The sequence below is a fragment of the Ruditapes philippinarum genome, unplaced genomic scaffold, assembly GCF_026571515.1.
Source record: "Ruditapes philippinarum isolate M1 unplaced genomic scaffold, ASM2657151v2 ctg5413_1_1_1_1, whole genome shotgun sequence".
NCBI lineage: Eukaryota > Metazoa > Mollusca > Bivalvia > Venerida > Veneridae > Ruditapes > Ruditapes philippinarum.
Window position 1 is genome coordinate 7,847 of NW_026853605.1, and position 18,820 is coordinate 26,666.

Consider the following 18,820-nt stretch of genomic DNA (forward strand, 5'->3'; position numbering starts at 1 on the left):
TAACCGGCGCATCTGCTTAGAAGAAAAAATAGTTCTTTGTTGTCATTGTAAGAGTTGGGTCGAGTTATTGTTTTACATTTTACATCCTCTACATTTACTATATACTATAATTATATCAATCTTGGATATCCCGAGCTATAATGTGCAATTTATTAAGCGCAAATGTGTTAGGTATTTACAAAAAGTAATGTTTTTTTTTCAGATAGTTTGATGGTTGTCGCGTAAAAACTTAAATGTCAAATTAAGGCCAGGCATCCTAGCTTGTGCGAAATGTTGCGGTTTCATTGCTATTGGCCAGTCAGAACCCGTTACAAAATACCGAACAGCTAATTTACCGTGGCTAAGAAAGCAATCGAAATACAGTGGAAAGGTTTGAACCTCGAATCTTGCGTGTATCAGATGCTTCTGACGACTGTGAGTGATCCCACTTAAAGTCTTTATTGATGATATTCAGTAAATGCATGTGATTTTGACTCGGTTGACAAACACGTATAAGTCTATGTTTACGTTCCGAAACATTGCCGCAATTTTGTTATCCCGGGTAAGTATGTACGTACTAACGGCCTGAACAATTTTTAACCTTGTGCATACGCTAACTTGAGAGGGTTGCGGTGGCCTAGTAGTTAAGGTGTCTGCCTCTCAACCCAGAGATTATGGGTTCGAGCCCTACTTGTGTCACGACCATGTTTCTCCATATGACACCAGTACTGGTTGGTTCCAGGAAGCGGACTCGAAAGTGATAAATATAAGCAAGAACTTGTTTCGCAATCGAGCTTAAATAAATATGTTTAAACCAACTTGAGAGGGAATAAGCACTGGTTTATTTTCTTTGGTATGACCGGTAGATTGATGTTTGAGTCATAGGTCAAAGGTCAAGGTAACCATAATCATTTCATGTAAAATCCTTGTCTGATGTTTAACTTGAGAAGAAGTAAGCCATGGTTTATATAACCTAGTATGTACATTGAACCTGATCAGTAGATGACAAATAATAATTCTAAGGGCATTGGGTCACAAATCAGGGCCACAATAACGATAAATGTAAAATCATTGTCCTATCAATAACTTTCATATATGGCACAATGACAGACAGGTGAAGTAGGGGCAGCATTGTCCTATGGCACATTTCTAGTTATCTAAAAAAATCATATACATTGTGTAAAGTGTAATCGGATTGATAAATTATCTCGTGCGCACGACTAAGTTATCTCATGCGCACGACTTAGTAACTCGTGGTCACGACATAGTATCTCGTGCACACTACTTTGTAACTCGTGCCCACGACACACTATCTCGTGTACACTACTTAATTATCTCGCTCTCGCGGCTTAGTAACTCGTGGCTGGCTACGACAAAGTATCTTGTGTGCACCACTTGTGGCCTTGACATAATACCTCGTGCGCATGAGATAAATAAAAACGCACTTTTGTCACCTCTATGCCACCATACGAATGCGCTCGTTTCCTGAAAAGAAAGGGCCATAGACCTGGTGGAGGCTTAATACAAACGTGAAATAGTGATGAATGTTTTTTTTATTTATCTGGACAATTGTTTTCACTTCCCGCCTTTCTCTCCACTGATAGTATATTTGAAGTGGCCCATATTTCACTGTATATTTTTTAAACATTTAAGATGAACACAGACTTTTTATATCGATCTGGTAATATTTTTTCTTACCAGGTTCGATACTTCTACCTGTGGTAAAAACTAAAATTATTTCATTTTAAGTTGCATGACTCCACATGAGACATGAGGAATATTTCAAAATAATCAATTTTATTAAAGTTTAAAGCAGTAATTCAAGATTCATGTAATAATTTACATGTTGTATGTTGCATTATAATTAATGATAGATTTTAATCTGGACACTAAAAAAACAACGGGAATCGAAATGAAACACATTTAATTTACGAAATGTAGCTATTTCATTTGTATGCAACTTTAATGGAACAACAGTTGTAAACAGTTGACTTAACTCACACAATTCGATACATATTGTATTTTGCTAACACTAGTGCTTAAGATTGTGATAGGATTTTACTTCGCACGACTCTCTGCCTTTTATCTTATAGAGAAGGACCCCAGGCACTTGAGAATCGCCAATCTTCCGTATGCTAGCTGGATAGTTTCCCCACATGAACGAATGTCCCCGGCGCGATTCGAACCCACAGTGGTCTTATACCAACGGTGTTAACCAGTCGGTAAGGAACGCCCATCAGGGAGCTTCACGATGGATTTCAATGGAAAATATTATTACTCCTGAGCCAAAGATATGTAAGCTAGCGTCTTCTTATAACGTAGAATCAAAATATGAAGTTTGAAAGCAATGTTTGGGTCAAATAGTTTCTTTAATGCAATTTCAGCGGAAAATATCAGCCTTTCAACGTATGAAGCGGAAAGTTTTTTTTAAAATCCTTTCAACTGACGAAGCCAAGCATATGCGACATTTGACTTTATACTATCAATCCTACGTAAACATCCTTAATGTTGAAATTAAGGTTGTTACTATACTTAAGTGAAATTTTATATTTGTATATGATTATCTTCTAAAACAATTTTTAAACATCGAAGAATATGTAAAATATGTACAGCAAATATTTGTCCTCATTAAAATACATGCATTCATTTCTTATTGAAAAAATGACTCAGAAAATAAATTTCTAATTACCTCCCTTTATTTACGAGAAATGTAAATTCGGTACTATCTTAACAAATAATGCTATTTAGAACTTACAATATTGATGAATCTTCATTTGAGCATTATATAATTATATGATATAAAACAACAAAAAATTGAGTTACAGGATCTTTAAGTGCCCATTGAAGTTATCATGTATAAACTTCCTTTAAGTTTCTTTTTCCGCTGTTGATTTCTTCTATCAAGTGTTTCACATGTAGTTACTAACTTATAGCAAAACATATTGAAATGTTAATGTTTTAATACATGTATTGATTTAAGCGACTTAAAGATTCTGAATTACGGAACGTCGGTGGTTCTACTCAGGTGCCAATTCGTGCCTGAAATAATGCACGAATAATGCACCTGAGGTCTTCCTCCACCAGTAAAGCTGGAACGTCGCGATATGACCTATACTGTGTCGATGTGACGTAAAACCCAAAAACAAACAAACAAACAATAAAGATTCTGATATGTTTTAAAGCAAAAAAGGTATCATCGGTTTGACTCAGCCTGATCCGAAATATGACGTATACAAGTTCAAGCTCAAATAGTTTAAGTCTCATCAAATGTACGTCACATAAACAACAATCAAAGTGAATAAAACTGTGATGATAGAAGTACATATTCCATTCAATAAGAATTATATGAGACGTGTGAGCAAAGTATATGGATTGTTTAACTGTTAGAATTATTTTCAATTGTTAATGTTTTTGAACTACACTCTTCTTTCATTTGACATATCTGTCATTGAACATATTTGTTTGTTTTAGTTCTAACCATATGTTTCTGTAATTGACTGAATGAAGTTTTGTATTGTATTGTTAAAACATTAATATACGTCAAAGAAGGGTCGGTAAAATTAATAGGCCCTCGGGTCCATTATTTACCTAGTGGATCGGTGATCACCTTCTGGTCGTACTCTGTCTGATTACAACATTTAATATTACATAGGTAATTACTAATTGAATTTAAAATAAATATATGAAATTACGTTCAATATTATCATAAACAAATTATTCATTTACATTCCCTTAACAATAAAATATTTCAGGGTAGCAACATATATAGAATAAAACTGAATTAAGCATTTTCACTTCGAATCTATCCGACTTGACTGTTAATATGAGATTTAAAGGTTTTGTATCCAAACCTTAAGATATCGTTTAAGTATAATTTCCATTGACAATCTACATAATTCTCCGTGCATTCTCAATTCATTCTAAATACCCCCAATACTTCTTTATAAAAATATTATGAAGTGTCTCAATATCGTGACTCTCGTGGAAGACATATACCTCAGGGAGATGCGGGCTCCACTAGTGATACAAAGTATTGCAAACATCATGTATATGTAAATTAATGATGTAAATAAATAAATAAATAAATCTATATAACACTTAATATCATTGCAGAATGTAACACAAACATTTTACTTGTAATCCAAGACTGTTTAGAAAAAAATCAAACATCTTTCTCCCGTTGGTACAATATTTGAGTGGCGCTTCTTTGTTGACTTGAAAGTTCCTCAGGCACATCACCATTTAAATGTTCTTCGTTGACAGAATGTGTGTCAGAGACTAGCATTCCTTGAGTTGCTGAACAGACTTGTTCGGCGTTAAGCTTTTTCTTTTCACGTTCCCTTACGCGCTGTAGTAATATATAATAAAACAATACAATATGTTGACAATTTAGTCATATACATGTAATTCAATTTCGTAAGTAGTTAAAAATGAAACAAGGCAGTCTGAAAGACAACTAAATCCCCTTCCGCAGCAGACATGAATTTGTACTTCTTGACCTTGAAGGCTTTAACCAACCATGACCTTGATGTTGTGCCATGTATATCATTAGAACATCTGCTCATCACAAAAGTGTTACAGCTACTGGCCATTTATCTTCCATATTCAGACAGATACCTTTGTAGATCCTTTTATTTTGTTTTTAGGTCAAGGTCTTGGTAACTATGATGTGTCATATAAGACTTCATATTTTGACAAGTTTCTTACATATTTGGTTGATCATGCTTTAGGCAAAATTGCTGTTCCGTGGGCTTAAGTGATAAGTCCTGTTTAAACTTACTTATCTATTGTGACTTTTATGTATTACATGTTTTTGTTATAGTTTCCATGCTTTACAAATAATTCAGGTGATAATTACAAGACTGCTGGATATGTTATAATCTTGACATTGGATGTAGCCACCTGGTTGTTGCCCCCTTGTAGGTGCCGATGATAATGAAAATTTGTGACAATATAATTTTAAAAAAATCAGTAGTTAAAAGTTATAAAGAGGACACAAAATTGTTGACATTTAACATTTGACCTCTATTATGACATATACCTTGGGGGAATCAACCTGAATATTACGCTGCACACATCATATCATTATTGTGACCATAGGTGTAAAGTCGTTTCAAAAACATTTAAGTAGTTTGAAAGTAAAGCAGCAAACAGGAAAATGTGGACTTTATCATTTGACCTCTTAATGTGATCTTGACCATAGGGGTAGCAAGCTGGATGTACCTTGGGGACATGATGGGAATCATTTGTGCCAAGTAATTTTAAAACCTTTAAATACATAGCTGAAATGAAAAATAGATGTTTTAAAACTGGAGCTTTTAGTGTGACCCTGACCGTGAGGGTAATGCCTTAATTGTTGTGCTCTGCACAGGGTGTCATAATGGTTATAATTTCTGGAAAGCTATCTTAAAAAAAACATTGCAGTGGTTTAAATGTTATGGAGCCGACACAAAATGTAGACTTTTAACACTTGACCTTGAAGTGAGACCTTGACCTTGGGGGTAACAACCCAATTATTGCACAATGCATATCGTCTCATAATGGTGATCACTTGTGCCAAGTTATCTTAAAAAGCGGTTTTAAAGATTTGGAACGGACACGATATATACTTTTTATCCTTGAGTGTGACCTTAACCGTAGGGGTAGCAACTAAATCATTGCGCTCTGCACATCGTCTCATAATGGTGATAACTTGTGCATAGTTATTTCAAAAAAAAATTCAGCGGTTAAAATGTAATTGAGCGGACACGAGTGTGATGATGCGGACGGATAGGCGGACTGACAGACGGAGGCCATTCTTATAGTCCCCGCCTCGCTATGCGGAAGAAGAATAAAAAAAAGATTTATGTTATACTAAGCTATGTACTTGTTTTGCTATCCGTGAAATAAATACCATATCACTCACATTGACTGTTATAGCTTTGCCGATCTTTTGATAAACGGTTTAACTTCATAATTTCATAATTTTGTCATTTTATTAAAAAAAGTTGCTTTTTTTCTCTTAATGGCATATTTCTCAATTGTAGAATAATTGTCTTAAAATGTTTATATAAAGCAATGATTTGTATTACAGAACATACCCTCTGTAGGATACTTATCATAGTATTTTCAGTATGCCAATAATCTTTCATAACTTCCTCCACATCATCAGGATCAAATCCCATAGCAACAATTTTTGAAGCTTTTTCTTTACGCTCGGCATAATAGAGTTCAAAACATTTTCTATCAACTTTTGCCGTTTCCTCCTCAGCTGTCGATAAAGTAAAAATGTCACTGTGTACGATAAGGTGCAAATGAAACGTTTGATAGTATTTCAAATGTGACGAATGAAGAGTATTGTAATCTCATTATACACAAGTAAAGATTACTGTACATAATCGGCACTGGAAAGAAAATCTTAAATAAAAACTCGTTACTTGTATTTATGGGATTTTTGTATTTAGATAATGAATAAGCACTGGATTCATGTAAGAATTAAGAATTTTAAAAAATCACAAAAACATTTGTCCCAAGCTTGTTTTATGAAACAAATCGTAATATACCACAATTGTTTGTCTCGGTTAAACATTTACTTTTTAAAAGGTTTCCTTTTTTGTAATTCTTTATCAACATATTAATAAACTTCAAAGTTTTGAATAAATAGTTGCTCTTTACAGAAACACGGGAACTGCGGTGTTTGGAATTTAATTTAGAAGTATTTGGAAACAAAATACTCTAAAATCATTGATAAATAATAAATTCTCTCACCTTGCACTTTCTTTTGTCGCTCAGCTTCCACAATCTGCCTCATAAATGTTTCAAAGTCATCAACGGTTTCAATTTCTGTAGGTAACTGACACAATTCAGTGAGACATCGAAAAGCATAGTTTCTGCTGTCATTCTTATCATCGCCTTTATACTTGTTAAGGTTAATATGTTTATTTACTATACTTGCAACAAAATATTGCTCTAAATTTAAACAAACATTTAGATCATTCATTACTGATTTTAAACACTCTTTAATGGATCTCTCGTCATTTTCACACTTCACATCATGATGAATACAAACTGTTTTCAGAGTGTATGAAGTTAGTGTGATATAGGATGGATACATTTCTGTAAATAATTTATTGACATATTTGAGAAAAACATAGATGATCTTGTGCTCGGGTTTCATGACAGTCAATATATATTCAACCTCTGCTTCCGTTACAGTCACTTTAAAATCAGATTCATTTTCAGTTCCGACAAACAACAAAGATTTGCGTCGAAGGACAAGTTCAGAAAACTTTGGACCAACGCAGTCATCTACTCTGAAACAATCGTGGATTTTATGATATCTTATTGCTGGTGAAACATCAACCGATACCTCTCTGTTCCCGTATTCAAAGTTTAAGATTACATTAGGTGCTTTAAAAAGAGCTCCTCTGAAATGTAAATACTTATCATACACTTTAGATAAAGGAATATTGCAATCGATGTGAGTTGGTGATGCGAATGAGCGTTCTATTTGTTTCGCGCTTTTGATAAACTTTTTCAAAGCTTGTATAACAACATGTCCAAATCTGTTTTCATTCTTTTTGGGAAAGTTTATTGGCTGAAAACATTGCAGATGGCCGTCTTTACTAAGTCCGCTCCATTTTAACTTTAAATTTTCGTCTTCTACTACGATTTTTACCAAACCTTGATTAATGTCGCTTTCACTTACATCTATCTTAATCACATCCGGTTTAGACAATTCTTCAATAACAGCCAAAAAGTCAAATTCGTCTGCTCGTATTATTTTAGTTCCTTCGGCATAACTTCCAACTGGAATTAATTCTGATACTTTATAAAGGGGGTTAATTTGTTCTACCAGATAAAGCCAGGTCTCAATATAGTATCTTATATCATCACAAAGTCTTTCTGAATTCTTATTTTTTGTCTCTGTCTGAGCTTTATTGACTACACCTTCAACAAAAAGCGAAAATTTCAAGTTGTCTTCAAATTGACTTTCAGCCATTTCCTGCAACATATTTAGGCAAATAATTTGTCATACTCATATGTTAGTAGACATTCGTATTTCTTTTTTATATATTTTTGTCAATATCCAATACGATTCAAATTCAACATGACAGTCAGCTATCATAATGCAAACTTTTCAAATAATAGTTTTCAAAAAGCCTGCTTTTACCAAAAAGTTATAACTTATGGTAATTGTAATTGTTTTATCTCTAAGAAATAAAAGACAAAAACATATATTCTAAGCAAACACTGTATTGTATCGAAAGAAAATGATTCTATATCTATAAGACAGTCACATAAATAAGTAGGTATGTCGTTTAAAAATGTACATTTCATCCGGTAATGTTGTGGTTTCAATGCTTTCGACAACTTAATAAATGTTGCAAATCATTTTACTACAATTTTACAACTGTAGCTGCTTACCTTGTCAGTAAATTACCGAAACCTTTCGGCAATTATTTGTTTTTTTATAATATTCAAAAGAAGGGCAACGTTGTCGCAAAATACGCCGTCACAAAAGCTTTAGACAGAAATGTGGGCATTAAAGATATGTATATAGGAGATATGCTCTGGGCAATATCCGGACTATATCTGGATATTTTATTATCCCTAGTGACCCTGACCTTGCAAACTATTGACCTAAATTACCTTGGTCTCACTTGTAGTCATGATAGTTATCATTTGTGTTACAATCCACCAATAAATGATGACTAGATGGTCCCTGTACACATCTTCTGTTTCATAGTTACTTTTATCTGTCAATGAGACTTTGACTTGACAGCAGGGACTTGGATTATGTACGCAATACTTAGCCTCACAATGGTGAACATTTGTTACAAGTTGCATTAAAATCCCCAAATGAATGTATAAGTTTTGCTCCAAACAAGCATTTTACAATTACCTCTAACTGTGACTTTAACCTTTAACCTATAGACCTGGTTCATGACCGTGACACTGCTTCTCAAAGAATTTCTAAGAAATTAAATTTGAATCCCAACATGCGTGTAGGAGATATTCTCTGGACAAAATGTCTTTTTTATTATCTTAAGTGACATTGACCTTGAATATATTAAATTTAAAGTAGACTTTGTGATAAATAGTAACCAAGATAATAAGTCGAAATCATATTACCATTCAAGGATTCTGTGACCTTGACCTTGCACCTAATGACCCCAAAATCAATAAGGGTCATCTACCACTTATGAACAATCAATATGTGTAATATTAAAATTTTGTGTGTATACTTTTCAAGATAATCAGTGGAAACCATTCTGACATTTAAGGCCTTTGTGACCTTGATCTTTGACCTAGTGATCCCAAAATCAATAGGCGGTATTTACTAGTAATGACTAATTATTATGTGAAATATGAAGACTTTGCGATGAATACTTTTCAAGATTATCAGCTGAAAGCATTTTGACATTTAAAGCCCCTGTGACTTTGACCTAGTGACCCCAAAATCAATAGGGGTCATCTACAAGTTATGATTAATCAATATGTGAAATTATGAAAACTTTGTGATGAATACTCTTCAAGATACTCAGCAGAATCCGTTCTGACATTTAAGACCCCTGGGACCTTGACCTTTGACCTAGTGACCCCAAAATCAATTGGGGTCAGCTATTAGTTATGAGCATTCACTATGTGAAATATGAAGACTTTGCGATGAATACTCTTCAAAATAATCAGCGGAAACCATTTTGACATTTCAGGCCCCTGTGACCTTGACCTTTGACCTAGTGATCCCAAAATCAATAGGGGGTATTTACTAGTAATGACCAATCATTATGTGAAATATGAAGACTTTGCGATGAATACTTTTCAAGATTATCAACGGAAACCATTTGACATTTAAAGCCCCTGTGACATTGACCTTTGACCTAGTGACCCCAAAATCAATAGGGGTCATCTACTAGTTATGACCAATTACTATGTGAAATATGAAGACTTTGTGATAAATGCTTATCAAGATAATCAGCGGAAACCATTTTGACATTTAAGGCCCTTGTGACCTTGACCTTTGACCTAGTAATTCCAAAATCAATAGGGGTCATCTACTAGTTATGACCAATCACTGTGTGAAATATGAAGACTTTGTGATAAATACTTTTGAAGATAATCAGCGACAACTTTGTGGTCTATCGACGGACAGACCGACAGACAGACAGACCGACCGACCGACAGACAGACCGACCGACAGACATTAGCAAAACAATATACCCCCTCTTCTTCGAAGGGGGGGGGGATAAACATCTTTAAGAGCCAATAAAAGTAATCTAGAGGTGTTATCACTTCGAAAGTATTTCAAGGAGTGGTCAGAGTTACTGAAAAAATGTTATACCCCAGAACCGAATCACATCACCAGTTCAATCACCCATAACAAAAGGACAAAAGACAAATATAAACACTTAACACCACAATACTCGTAGATCTTGTCTGGCCTTTAAGATAAATTACTGCAAACATTCTAAATAGAGAACATGGATTATTTAACCTTATCTACACATTAAAGAATAAACCCAAATTTCTATTATAACTGAGTTTCCATTAAAGCTGAATATAGTTGATAACTTGATATGTTGGGACATTCAATGTGTTCTTTTCGGATTAAAGTTTGCAGATTAAAGTCTGCTGTTCCGTTCAATCAATAAATTCTTAATAAAGATTACAAGTAACTAATACATGTATATACTTTCGATATAATAACGTATTTGTTAATCAATTTAAATTTTGGCTCTTACCTTACGTACTTATAAAATTAATAGATATTTAACATCAGTGTTCAAAAGTAATGAAACACATCTGAACAAAATAATGTTACTGTCGTAGAATGTACTATAAACGATCACTGAGATCAATTATATCGCCCGTATTCTTTAAGATAGTCACGAAGTAATGTCATCTGAAACTAATTACTTTTACATTCAAAATCTATGCTAAATTCGACACTACTTTAGAATAAAATTAAATATTACCTTACCTTTTTACATCTTAAAAATTTGTGTTTTCCTTTTTTAAAAAAACTGAAAACCTGCTAAAAGGAAGTGTAAATTTAACATTGTGTCAACAATCTTGAATGTTCAATTGATATGTTGGGTATCATAAATCATGCACTTAAAAATTACAGCTTGGTTACGTTATCTTGATTTTCTGAATGTCATGAGAGGAAATCATAGTAAAAGTATTCATACTTATCCTTTGAGTTTGTTTTATAGGCTGTCTTATATCTTAAACTCAATAGTTTATATTAAAGGCACATTATGCCTTAGAAAAACAAATACATTTTTACTTCTGTAGAAAGGGCAAACATGAAAACTAATAATATTAGAGAGTGATACCTGAAGAAAATAGCGATAAATGTGAAATAATTTGTCAGTTAAGTAACAAAATGTAAACAAAGCATTTTTTAACTTCCATACAAAATACCATTTTTTGTAATTAATTTGTATGGAAAATAATTGTCTCTTTAAAACGTCAAGGACATAGACAATATTACATCCGAACGCAAGCGACGATAAAAGTATAAAGATCCGACTGAAAATTTCGCTGCATTTATACCTCATGCTTAGTTTTGTGTTTAATCTTAAAGCTACTAACAAATTATTGAAAACCGGTTGCGCACTATAAATCTATGAACATAAATCATCTGGCGCTGCTATTTGGTTTGACCTGGCTCATTGCTAACACAGTGGTAAGAGTACAGGTGGTATACCCTATTATACGATTAATGTCTAATTATGTCAAATAATTATCTCTCTTTTAAAAGATTTATAGCTATATATTTTGAGATATTTATATAAAATTTATAAAAGGTAACATTATGTTGTTCCACAAGCTTATTGTCGATTTTCACAGAATTTTCATAAAACGTCTCTGTTATAATACAGATATAATATTGTTAGTTAACAGAATAAAATGTCCCGAAGCAAATATTATTCTGCTATTTAGGATATAACATGCTGATAACTGTCCCTGTCATTTATGTTGTCACCACAAGTATACAGATATTATTATTATCAAACACGTAATAGATGTAAAAATTTGATCATCATTATAAACTGTTTTGCTATTTGTTTTAAATGCATTACTTATCTATCGAGATACAGACTAGCTTTATAATAATTTCCTGAACTTGTTATATTGTAGGATTTCGAGGAAGATTTAGCAAAAGAAGAAACCCACAAACATTACTCTGGATAAGAACGTACGGGTCACAATAAAGATAAGCTGTCATGAGCTGTCAGCATGTCCATATATCCTTTACCTAGTACAATTGTCTAACTTGGCACGGCTGTCTTTGTGATAGTGGATATTGTCAACCCGAGAACAATCATAAACCACGAGGCAAACTGAGTGGTAAATATTCCAGTTTAAGGGTTTGCAATATCCACTATCAACTGACGGTAATTTATTTTATAATAACGGACATTAATATATCTACAATATAAGATATTTAAATATTTACACAGTAAGATGTACTTAAACCCCTTAAGAACAAGTAGAATAATTAGTCCAAGGGAGTTAATTAGTACAACATTAAATTACAGAGGTATGTAGGAGTTATGCACCCCATAGTGATACACCAGGAGGTTGATATTCAATTTTTACACTTTTAATGGTTATGAGAGTTTTAAATTAGCGGATATATTTAGGTATAATAAATATATATATATATATAAATATATATAAATATCATATCTCATCAACGTGAGACAAGTGGTTTCAAATGCGTTAGCTGGTTGTTTGTTTACATGAAGAAATGTTTTTCAAACGACATAATGTTAAGAATATTTATCTTTATACTCGTGTATTGTCATTTTTAGGTTTGCTAAGCTGAACGTTTGTATTGAGTGGAAAACCATTATCTGATATAAATGACTTTTTACTGAATAAGACTTCCGTTGTGTTGTCCTCATTAATGAAAGTTCACAACTACTTCGTTAGCTTATAAAATACAATTAGCATTAAACTTACTTGGCAATACAATGATATTTGTGTGATCAGTATTTCACGAAAAAGAGATCTGGAGAAACAAAGATATCTGAACGTTGCAGATTTGATTTTTTATAACATTGACGCATAATCACAACCTCCATGAACAGGTTCAATCAAACTGAGCCTGCAGCATTGTCTTTGTCGCCGATTAAAAACTTCTTTAGTTTCCATTTTTTATTTCTAAAGTAAAAATGAAATAAAAATGTAACCACAAATATGAAATTTGAGGTGAGCATTTTGTGTGGAATTAACATTTGAAGTTTATAAACACCTGTTTCATCGTCGCTACTTGTAGGCATTTTTAAGTAATTATTTATTTATAAAGCTATTATTAAAGTTAAAATTTCTGTAACATTCTATCGAATGTTTAGAAAAGAAATATAAATAATTTTAAATGAGTTTAATTTGTACCTTAAGAGATACAGATTCGAGTGCTAATTACATGTTTAAACTCAGTATACTTATTATAATAATTTGAATCTATTCGTTTTCTGTGTTAATCGAAATATCCGTAAACTAATTAATTACAAGGATAAGTTGAAACCTAGATAATTCAATCTATTTACCAATGATGGAACAATGGTATATTTCCTGACTCGATTTATCAAAAGTGTTGCAGTCCCGTATACTGAATTAGTAAACATACAACGATAAGAAGTTAATGTATCCAGAGGATACCTATTCATGAATTCCTTTCACAGTACCTGATGTACCAATCCTGTGTCAAATAGTCAATTTAACATGTTAGATAATTTGCATACTGATAACCAAAAAACATAGGATTAATAAACGACTGCATTCAAATGGCAGTTTAAAGCCTTGCCTATGGTTTCATATGGATCATTATTTGAGACATGATACAAATACTGGAGTCTATTTTATGGAACGTTTGGCTGATTTATCCGACTTTAGAGATAATTTCCAGCACACTGCTTTATATGTTATTTGATAGAAATGACCATTCTCATGATATGTACATGAACATTATCTGGTGAACAATCAGGGTTTGATAATTCATGTAATTAGGAAATGTATAAACGAGTTCAATTAAACTTAACAAGAAAATTCATGAAAACTGACATTAAGTTTAAGTCTGTGATATTCAATGAATATTTATATAAAAACAACCAGACTCTTACTGGCAGGTAACGAATAAAACAATTGTTACAGTTCAAATTCATACCAAAATACAAGTAAATAATACTGATTTAATAAAGAAGTTTTAAATAGGATAAATAAAAATTGATGGTAACCGTAAATCACAATTATAAGACCAATCGGAACGTCCTCGGCTATTATCTATAATAACCTCGGAAACAATACGGAGTGAAAGTAGTTCTACCACGTGGTTACAGATGTAAACAGAAAATGTAAAAAGAAATGTATACATTTGATATCCAAAAGGAAAATAAAGTATGTTTCGGTACAATGATGATTGAAAACATTCCTGACAACAGTTTTTAATTATAAAATGCCCACTGATGTACAAATTTAATCAAATCCGACCTAATGTCAACAGGTATGCATTGTGTACTTTCGGTTTCTACAACCATACTAATAAATATGTAAATAATGTATTGTTTGCTTTTGTATCTATGAATTCACATATTTTAGGTGGACCTAAACTTGATATATTGGAAATAAACTTGTCAACAACTTTCAGCATTAAATAACAATTTGTTTACATGTTTTCTTTCTTAGCATAGGTTAGACCGAAAAATCGTATCTGTTCTGTGTATTCCTACTATTGTGTTCGAGGTCCTTATCCGAAGACTGACGAAAAGGGCCGAAAAGTTGCGATTGTGATAAGACACTATATTTTCATGAACCTGGAATTCTGACTCAAATAAGAGCATGAGATGGTAAAATTCGGTCATTAAAACAAGCCTATTTGACCAAAACGGTCTACAATTTACAATAAGCAAAAGCTGCTATTTTAAAATAAACAGTTTTCAATATTGAATATCGCCTTAGCAAGTGATAGGGTGCTTGAAGAATGTTACACTTTTCCATTAATCCCTTATGAACAAACAGATTCTGCAATTTCCACGTACCATTGTTTTTTAGAAACGTTTTTTTTTTGCATTTTGTAATTTGAAAAAAAGATGATGACATGAAATAAAAAAAAGATTCTAAATGATCACATTTTTCGCTTATAAGAATAAGGAAGAAAATATGCGTTAAACATTCGGACACTACAATAAAAAGGCAAATTAATGTGTTTATATTCTATACAACACGTGTTCGCATTCTGTTAGTAATTTATTAACAAATATTATCTACATGACACGAAAATATAAAATAAATTTTATTTACAAAAAGTAGACTTAAATCAAATAGAAATGAGTAGTAAGATATATTATAAATAAAAAAAGTATAAAAAAAACAACAAATATACTGAATAAAATTATCAGGATAAAAACATAGTCTACATTTTTTTAGTTAAGCATTGCTGGTTCTTTATTTCAACAGGACATAAGGTCATATTCATGCTTTGTAATCAAAAACAAAACATACTTGATAACAAGGTAAGATAGAAATGAAATATCTTCCTTTTAACATCAAGTGCAACAGATATGAAGATAATAAAGTTTTTACCGAGTGTAGCATTCACGACCACATTTCTCATTTAAATTTAAATTTTTCTTCCCCCTACAAGCCATCAGACGGTTTTATTAGTAGAATGGTTTGTGATATAAAATTATTCTTAATAACAGTAACAATCTTACGCAATCTAGTATTTACATAGAGTTAGTTTGAATGTGTAAATTTGAATTACTTGTTGAGTTATTTGCAAAATTTGATTTGACATACCTGAAAATATACATACATTAAAAGAATCACATATTTACAGCTCAAATTAGTCAAAGAAGTGTTACTAGAAGATGCAATGTTTTTTACCACTAGCTTACATTCTCATTAATGTTTGATCAGTAAAATGTTTATATTTAAATGTTAACTGTCAGTCACTATAAAAAACTTGTCTGTATTTATTTCAATTCCACTGTAATGGAAATCCTCAACACTTTTGTTTGATTTCTTGATGACTTCACAATAATCATCATCCTTTTTACTGTGTTTTATATTTTGTCCACTTTTTATCTCTGACTGAATTGCATAATTGTCCTCATTTCCAGTGTTTGGCTTAGACTCAGGATTTAAACATTTTCGTTTATTCACAATACTGTAACCGTTTTTATCTACCAGATTTGAACAATCCGGCGATACATCGAAACTGTTGCCACTATCGGAATATTTGTTTGAACACTTTTCTGTCTCAGGTTTTGAAGATTTTGTCAGAGTATTTACATTCAACGTAACTTGTTCATTCACTCCTACAGCTTCATGTTTAATATCAGCTGATCGTGTCTTTTTAACTTTGCTATAGTTATACTGGAGCTTATCACTTTTAGTCGTTTGTTTTCCACTATTCACATAGGTTTTACGGGGATTCTCAGATGAATCCGGCGCCTCTTTTCCTAAGCCCAACTGTGCAGAGGACTTGGTACCCACGTTGTTCTCTTCCACCTCAGATAGACGTAAAAATGGATTTTTCCTTGGAACAACACTACTCAGGCGAGAATAGCTATCCTCAAACGTTTTATAACTTTTATTGACAGCTGAATGAACATATTCCTCATCATTAAAAGTGCTTTTGGTGTGTTGTGTAGCCCTCTGGTCCGTATTTTTCAGTGTCAGTCTATTGTAAACATCTTCTTCATCTCTTAACTGTATGTGATTATAATTTGGATTGCCGGACAAAGTTGAAAACTCTGAAATTGCCGTAGCACGTTTGTAGGTTTTGTTTGCAATTTCGTGATTATTATTATCGTTAGCTCCCCGCGAAAATTTTTCTTCCTCTGACGACGGAACGTCAATTGGTATATCAATATCGACATAAGCTGGGTCTGATCTTTTTATAGCGTGACTTTCATTCAATTCAAAGATGCTTCTTTTTCTAGAGTTATCTTTTGCTGAAAGATGGTCATCAGAATCAATACCTTTGTAAGATTTGTTGAAGAGACCAAACATATGATGCTCTGTTGTTTCGTTGTAATCTTTCCTGGTCAGGTGATCAACATCTTCTGGTTCGTGCACTGCTCTGAAACACCTGCGATAATGTTACGTAATCAATAGTAAGAGAAATTATATTCAAATAGTCAACTTAAGTTGAAGAGTAAAATTTAGAAATGCATGGGTATGATACTCATGCATTTAACAACTAATCGGATTCTTTTTAACGTCTAGGAACAGTCAATATATTAAAATACTACGGAAATATTATAAAAATGAGTAGAACAAATCATATATCTATTTTAATTGTTATCCTTTGAACCAAGAAAATGTTGTAAGTAGAAATCGTTCGAAAATGTTATATGTTACAGTAACAGATAATTACCGTACAATCAAAACCGTTAGTATCACGAAACCAACAAGAGCTAAAATTGCGGCCGGAACCAAAATATATACTAGAAAGTTGTCTCGATCTGGAAAATTATATGAATTCAAAAGTTTTATTCAATACAAATTAATGATGTACATCGATTCTGGTATGTTGTCAATCACTTTATTTCTGAAATATATATTTTACAAAACGTTGTTACATAAACATTTAAACTTTATTCAGAAAGGTTAATGCTTAATTTTATTTACAATTAATTCTTTAATAATCGGAAAAGTATATTAAGAAGACTATTTATTACAACCAGTAACATTCATAATTTACTGACCTTTTGTATTTGTGGTATTCGTTTTCTCTGTGGTTGTGTTATGGACAACTGGTATAACATTAACAGTAGATATCACAACATTGGTGGAAGTTGAACTTGAATTATCCGTAGCTATCACGGTGTTTCCTGAAATATGTTTTCAAATATGATTGAGTAATAACTTTAATATTAATGCGATTGTAATATATAATATAACTATTTTCTAGATTTCAAAGCTGAACTAAAACATGCACATCAACGAAATGTTATGATATACATGTGGTTTTTAAAAATTAGTAAAGTTGTTTAAGCTTTTTGACTATTTAAAGCGGCACGCCTCCATTTTCATGCTAATTTTCATGAAAATTTTGAAAATATGTTTCAAAGTTTTATTTAGTGAAATAACTAAAAGGAAGCAATTTATACAATATCTATGGCACTAACAATCCACGTAAATTACTAAAAAGAGGACAAAATATGCAAAAATAGCCCTTACTGCGTTAGTAACGCAGTAGAAATATAGTTATAAATACAGAAAAATCGGTAATTAATCGCACATAACATGTAAATTATTACTGGAACTTTGAATCTTTACACTTTTCCAAAAATCTACGTACATTTTTCTCAGATTTGGTTTTATTGAAATAGTTTCGCTCATCTGGAGGCGTGCAACTTTTAAACCTTCCCTTACACATTCAAAAATAGGTTTCCATTGAATCTCAACACTTAAAACATAAAATAAAAATCATCCAATTTAATTTCATAATTGAATTTTATATGAATAACTTACCTTGGAGTAGAATAATCATTAGAATAGTAGAATAAATATATAAAAATCCATCCATGATAACCGATGATGTGACTTCCTATATTTTGCAACTTGGATGGTTCATTGTATGAGGAAGAAATGAAGTCTCATTGTTAACGAAAACCGTTTTGTAAAATAAGTTTGTAAAAAGTTATACACGGAAGATAATTTAAAGAAAACTAATACATTCGTTTCGTGATAAAACGAATTCTATTGTCAAGATGTTTTTTGTACATATTTTAAACTATCGTCTTGATTGACATATTTTGAGGAATTAAATGTGCTTAAGTTCAGTAACTCCATCAATATATTTTTCTAACATGTTAGTAACATTTGAATCAATTTG

General features: G+C 32.1%; 2 protein-coding genes across 2 annotated transcripts; both read right to left on the reverse strand.

The window, feature by feature from the left end:
* Positions 1 to 1,888: 1,888 nt before the first annotated feature.
* Positions 1,889 to 11,043, reverse strand: LOC132737314 (uncharacterized). The gene is made up of 4 exons (XM_060724578.1): positions 10,943 to 11,043; positions 6,727 to 7,963; positions 6,060 to 6,229; positions 1,889 to 4,327 (listed from the first exon to the last, which is right to left on the reverse strand). Exons 2-4 carry the CDS (start codon positions 7,958 to 7,960, stop codon positions 4,142 to 4,144), a joined length of 1,590 nt encoding a protein of 529 aa, XP_060580561.1. The 5' UTR covers positions 7,961 to 7,963; positions 10,943 to 11,043; the 3' UTR covers positions 1,889 to 4,141.
* Positions 11,044 to 15,243: 4,200 nt separating this feature from the next.
* On the reverse strand, positions 15,244 to 18,623 carry LOC132737316 (uncharacterized). Its single transcript, XM_060724580.1, has 4 exons — positions 18,457 to 18,623; positions 17,688 to 17,813; positions 17,357 to 17,444; positions 15,244 to 17,068 (listed from the first exon to the last, which is right to left on the reverse strand). Exons 1-4 carry the CDS (start codon positions 18,509 to 18,511, stop codon positions 15,913 to 15,915), a joined length of 1,425 nt encoding a protein of 474 aa, XP_060580563.1. The 5' UTR covers positions 18,512 to 18,623; the 3' UTR covers positions 15,244 to 15,912.
* Positions 18,624 to 18,820: the final 197 nt, after the last annotated feature.

Coding starts and splice junctions, on each gene's coding strand:
- LOC132737316 (XM_060724580.1), bottom strand. CDS start 18,511: ATGGATGGATTTTTATATATTTATTCTACTATTCTAATGATTATTCTA. Junction 17,814..18,456: donor AATGATTATTCTACTCCAAG/GTAAGTTATTCA, acceptor AACATATTTCAG/GAAACACCGTGATAGCTACG. Junction 17,445..17,687: donor GAATACCACAAATACAAAAG/GTCAGTAAATTA, acceptor ATAATTTTCCAG/ATCGAGACAACTTTCTAGTA.
- LOC132737314 (XM_060724578.1), bottom strand. CDS start 7,960: ATGGCTGAAAGTCAATTTGAAGACAACTTGAAATTTTCGCTTTTTGTT. Junction 6,230..6,726: donor GCGACAAAAGAAAGTGCAAG/GTGAGAGAATTT, acceptor CTTTATCGACAG/CTGAGGAGGAAACGGCAAAA. Junction 4,328..6,059: donor TGATAAGTATCCTACAGAGG/GTATGTTCTGTA, acceptor ATATTACTACAG/CGCGTAAGGGAACGTGAAAA.